The 5,961-nt window shown below is 37.9% G+C and overlaps 1 protein-coding gene and 1 non-coding gene across 2 annotated transcripts; one reads left to right on the top strand and one right to left on the bottom strand.

Moving 5' to 3' along the window:
• Positions 1-2,932: 2,932 nt before the first annotated feature.
• On the bottom strand, positions 2,933-4,048 carry LOC139187932 (uncharacterized). Its single transcript, XM_070804558.1, has one exon. It carries the CDS (start codon positions 4,046-4,048, stop codon positions 2,933-2,935), a length of 1,116 nt encoding a protein of 371 aa, XP_070660659.1.
• Positions 3,591-3,697, top strand: LOC114827188 (small nucleolar RNA R71). Its single transcript, XR_003776409.1, has one exon. It is a non-coding gene; the product is annotated as a small nucleolar RNA R71 (small nucleolar RNA).
• Positions 4,049-5,961: the final 1,913 nt, after the last annotated feature.

Below are 5,961 nucleotides of genomic sequence, written 5' to 3'. Positions count from 1 at the left end.
TGACTAACGAAATGAATCTTTTCTTCTGTTGCCAAGTCAAATCAAGAGGCATGATATCACTAACTAAATAATTGACATAATCTGCATACCAAGGAGTGACTGAAGATTTGATGGTAAAGAGCTGCTCGTCAGGGAATGTTTCAGAGATAGGAACTAAGTCATTATCACCTTCATGATGCATAATTCGAGAAAGATGATCCGCCACCACATTTTCAGACCCCTTCTTATCCCGTATCTCTAAATCAAACTCTTGTAGTAACAACACCCATCGAATCAACCGAGGCTTTGCATCTTTCTTGGATAATAAATACTTCAAAGCTGAGTGATTGGTGTAGACAATTACCTTTGAACCAATGAGATAAGAACGGAATTTGTCTAAAGCAAAGACAACGGCTAGAAGCTCTTTCTCGGTAGTGGCATAATTCAATTGTGCGTCATTGAGAGTTCGACTAGCATAATAAATCACATGTAGTAGCTTATCTCTCCGCTGACCCAAAATTGCTCCAATAGCATAGTCACTTGCATCACACATAATCTCAAAAGGTAATTCCCAATCCGGTGCAACTATCACAGGAGTTGTCGTGAGCTTCATTTTCAACACATTGAATGCCTCAAAACATGATGAATTGAATACAAACTCCGCTTCTTTTAGGAGCAAGTTACACAACGGTTTTGTAATCTGAGAGAAATCCTTAATAAAACGTCGATAAAAACCAGTATGACCTAGGAAACTTCGAACTCCTTTGATGGAAGTGGGTGGCGGTAACTTTGAAATTGTCTCAATTTTTGCCTTGTCTACCTCAATGCCGTTGACTGAAACTTTATGACCCAAAACAATCCCTTCTTGCACCATAAAGTGACATTTTTCCCAATTTAGAACTAAATTGGTTTCTTCACATCTTTGCAACACCGAGGACAAATTATCCAGACAAGAATCAAACGATGAGCCAAAAACTGAGAAGTCATCCATGAATACCTCAATACAACGCTCTACCAAGTCAAAAAAAATACTCATCATGCACCTTTGAAAAGTAGCAGGCGCGTTACATAACCCAAAAGGCATACGCCTATACGCAAAAGTACCGAAAGGGCATGTGAATGTCGTATTTTCTTGGTCTTCTGGTGCAATCGGAATCTGATTATAACCAGAGTACCCATCTAAAAAACAATAGTAAGCATATCCAGCAAGTCTATCCAACATCAAATCAATGAATGGAAAAGGAAAATGATCTTTTCGAGTCTCATTGTTCAATTTCCTATAGTCAGTGCATACTCTCCATCCTGTTGTAGTCCTCGTTGGAATTAACTCATTCTTGTCATTCTTAACCACTGTAACTCTACCCTTTTTCTGTACCAAATGCAAAGCACTCACCCATTTACTATCCAAAATTGGATATATTATTCCAGCGTCTAATAACTTCAAAATCTCAGCTCGTACCACCTCCTTCATATTTGGATTTAATCTGCGTTGATGCTCAACTGGGGGCTTGTAATTGTCTTCCAACAAGATCCGATGCATACAAATGGACAGACTAATTCCTTTGATGTCAGCAATACTCCACCCAATTGCCATTCTATGCCTTCTTAACACTCTCAATAGTTTTTCTTCTTCAACTTCACTCAAATATGCAGAAATTATAACAGGTAAAGTCTCAGCAGCTCCCAAGAAAGCATACTTTAAATGTGATGGCAATGGCTTCAAATTTAAGGTAGGTGCGGCTATGATACTTGGCAGCGATTTTGAAGGTACAGATCCAAGGTCTTCGAACTCCAATCGTCCACTCTTTGTAACTGATTTGAAAGCATCCAAATAAAGAGCACATTCCGCTAACAGTTGATTTTCATCTTCTGAAGTAGCAGCATGAACTAGTGCAGCTTCCATAGGATCACTGGGCTTCTCAACTCTGAATTTTTCAGAAATCGCGGTCTCTACTAAATCAATGCGAAAACAATCTTTCGTTTCTCTTGGAAATTTTCCAGCCTCGAACACTTTGAATGTTGCTTTCTCTTCCCCAATTCTCAATGTCAAAACCCATTGTTCCACATCAATTAAAGTCCTAGCTGTGATAAGAAATGGCCGACCCAAAATCAACTGAGTCTCATAATCTTCTTCCATATCCAACACCAAGAAATCAGCTGGAAAAATCAGCTTGTCAACCTTCACTAACACATCTTCGATAATTCCCTCTGGATATGCAATTGATCTATCCGCCATCTGCAAAGAAACAGTAGTGGGTTTAATTTCACCTATTCCAATGTTCTTAGCAACAGATAAGGGTAATAAATTAATACTAGACCCCAAATCACACAATGCTTTTTCAAATAAATTAGTGCCAATAATGCATGGAATTTTGAAACTCCCTCTATCTTTTTGCTTGAGCGGAAGCTTTCTTTGAAAGATTGCACTGCATTCTTCTGTCAACTGAATCTTCTCATGATCGCCAAATTTTCTTTTCTTTGAGATGATATCCTTCATGAATTTAGCATAATTCGGCATCTGCTCCAAAGCATCGGCAAATGGAATATTAATCTCCAATTTCTTAAACATCTCTAAGAATTTGAAATACTTCTCATCTAACATATTCTTCTTGAGCCGTTGAGGAAAAGGAATAGAGGGCACATATGGCTTCACGGGTTGGACAACAGGCTTAGGGAGTGGTGTGGCTGCAATGACTGATTGTGGTGAAGCTTTTGAAGTGGTTCCCAGTATAGCTAGTGGCTGTACAACATCGGACAGTGGCTGCTCCTCTTGTGAAATGGTTTCTACCTTTTCTTCCTCATTGTTTTTCTCAAAATCAGCTGCTGTTTTCACTTGTTTCCCTCTTCGAAAAGTTATTGCTTTAGCTTGCTCATGGTTTCTCGGATTAACTTCAGTTTGGCTTGGAAAAGAACCTTTTTCTCTAACTGCCAAAGAATGAGCTAACTGCCCCATTTAAATCTCCAAATTTTTTATTGAGGCAACCTTGTTCTGAAGAGTTGTCTCAGTTTTGCTCATGAATTGATTTGTATTGACAGAAAGAGTATTCACGTTACCAGCAAGCTGTGCAATAACATCTTCCAAATTATTCTTCTTCTCTTGAGGTTGGAAACCAGATGGTGGCTTTTGTACATTCTGATTATTGACCCATGAGAGATTTGGATGGTTTCTCCATCCTTGATTATAAGTATTGGAGTATGGATCGTTACCAGGATGTCTGTAAGCATTCACCATGTTTGCTTGCTCTTGAACAAATTCTGGAAAATCAACACTATACGGACAACCAACTGTGGCATGACCAGGAACTGCACATATGGAACAAACCTCTTGAACTGATGCTCTCCCATTCATAGAAAGCAAAGTGTCAAGTTTACTAGCAATCGCATCGACTTGTGCCTTTGAAGCAAATTCGGTAGAATTATTAATCTCAAAAACTCCTGCTCGTCTTCCTCTTGCTTCAGAATGTTGTGTTTCGAGTGCTAGAGTATCAAAAAGTGCTTGACATTTGGCTGGCGTCTTGTTCTTAATTGATCCCCCTGCATAGTTGTTCACTGCAGCTTTGCTTGAAATTGTTAATCCTTTATAAAATATCCGCATGAGAACTAGAGTAGGCAAACCATGGTGCGGACACTGAATCAACAAATTATTAAATCTCTCCCATGCCTCAGAAAACGTCTCATCTGCCTGTTGAGTGAACTGCATGATATTATCTCTAAGGGTATCGGTCTTCTGGGTCGAAAAGAATTTCTCCAAAAATTTATTCTGAATATCGTTCCAACTCGTCAAGGTTCTAGGCCTCAAAGAATTCAACCAAGTCTTCGCTTTGTCTTTCATAGTGTATGGAAAGACCTTCATCCTGAGATGTTCCTCGGTGACTCCTTCTACCATTGCCATGTTGGACACCATATTGAAGATATCTCTAATATGTGCCAATGGATCTTCAGTGCTCATGCCATGAAAAGAAGGCATCATATTAAAGTGGATAGTCTTCAATTCATAATTCCTTGCAGCTGCAGGAAGAGCTATGCTCGACGGTGATTCCGGAATGGTTGGCATATCAAGATCTCCCATCGTTTCATTTTGAACTAACGCCATCTTGCTCTCTTGCTACTTTTCTTTCTCACTGACTTCTCTTTGTTCTCTTCGGATTTCACGGAGTATTTTCTCAATTTCTGGTTCAAACTCAAGTAGTACACAATCCGACGAACGAGTACCAAGCATTCACCTTCAAGAAACAATGAGACAAGGTGAGAATACTCCGAGAAAAAAAAAATAATCAAAATAAAAAAAACGAAAATAAAATTTAAATAAACTAAGCAAAATCACAAAAGTAAAATAGAATTAAATTCGATCCGAGGCAGCGGCTCCAAAAACTTGTTGTTGATAATTGCAAGTGTACAATATCGTCCAAGTAATATAGTGATAAGTAGAGTGTCGTTCAAACAAGGATCGGATTAACCTAAATTTACTATTGAGATTGACTTCAAACTAAACTTAAATAAAAGATGGATAACGATGACAAATTCAAATATGCAAAACCCCAAACGAAATTGAAAGTATCAATTCAATAAACACGAAGTAAAAGTGAATGAATTATGAAAAATTAATATATTGAAGCACTAGGACATCAGGTTCCTCATTCTCAATCCCATCTAATCCCATTATTCATATTAAACTCAAATTATTCCCATGTTGCTAGCAATTATCCCTTGATTCGTCAATATTTCCTTTCAGAATATACTAACTGTGTTTCTAACTATCTACCCATGCTATGTCTAGCCACAAAAGTAGATAATCGAAGCCCTTTACGCTAAATGGATAATTTCACAATACTACACAAATCATAATTAGTATGTCTACTCAATTATGTAATTCATGGTAATCGTTATGAGAAGCAATCTACTAAACTCAACCTGTTAGTCCCAATTTAGTTCTTCACACAAATAATGGCCAGTTATTTGATAACGATAAAGCACAATAACATTTACTCAACATGGAAAACAACCGAGATCAATATGAAATAATTAGAATTAGATGTTCATGATAAGAGTACACCCTAATCCTAGCAAAAGGACTTAGTTCATGATTAAACTAATGACAAACATGGATGAATTTGATGACATAAAGAAACCCAAAACCCCAATTCTGGAATCGTATGCGATAAACCCCAAAACTGCCACCTTCTCCCCTCCTGCGGCTGCAGGATTCTTCCCCACTTTTAATGTGCCTTTTGTCTTTCCTTTAAAATCCCCCTCCTATTTTATTTCTGCTGCAACCTTCTTGATAAGGGGATTAAAAACCTTCCCCTCCTTGGAATAGTCCAACGCCAGTTTTTATGAAGCCCAAATTGGACTTAATTTGATAAAGCCCAAATTCCAGCACCACTCTCACATAGCATCAGTCCACTTCGTTATTCTTTCATGCTTTCCTTGTAATTCTTCTAACAAAATCCAGTTTTCTCCGAAAAAATAACTTCTATAAAATTCACACAAAATACATCAAATCCAACTGTTTTATATCAAACCATGACTAAATTAATAGGTAAAAGAGATACAAAATATACCTATTATATCAACCTAACATTTATAAATGCATAGGAGCCGTAACCTTGAATAACTGCAGGAATGGTGCCTGAGAGCTTATTGGAGGAGATTAAAATAGGTCAACTTTGTTAGGTTTCCAAGGAAAGAAGGAATTGGCCCCAAAAGTGAATTTCTGAAAGGCCCAGATATTGTAATCTAGACTGGTTTCATATGTTACAAGGTCACTCTTACTGTTTTTTAATAGAGCTCAATCCCACGAACGCATAGGTGAAAGCCGTTCATAAATCAGAGCGTTAACGAAGAGGTACGGACATTAGAAGTTCGATATAAATAGTAACATGGGGTTTCTATTTAGGAAAACCCCCACAGTTTCTAGAGAATGGAGGACCAATCAGAGAAGGAGAGAGAGAGGGCTGACCAGTCAGGAAGAGAGAACCCAGC

Source organism: Malus domestica, chromosome 09 (genome assembly GCF_042453785.1).
Source record: "Malus domestica chromosome 09, GDT2T_hap1".
Classification (NCBI taxonomy): domain Eukaryota; kingdom Viridiplantae; phylum Streptophyta; class Magnoliopsida; order Rosales; family Rosaceae; genus Malus; species Malus domestica.
Note: the sequence above shows the minus strand (reverse complement) of the source record. Positions and strands in the feature narration are given on the sequence as shown.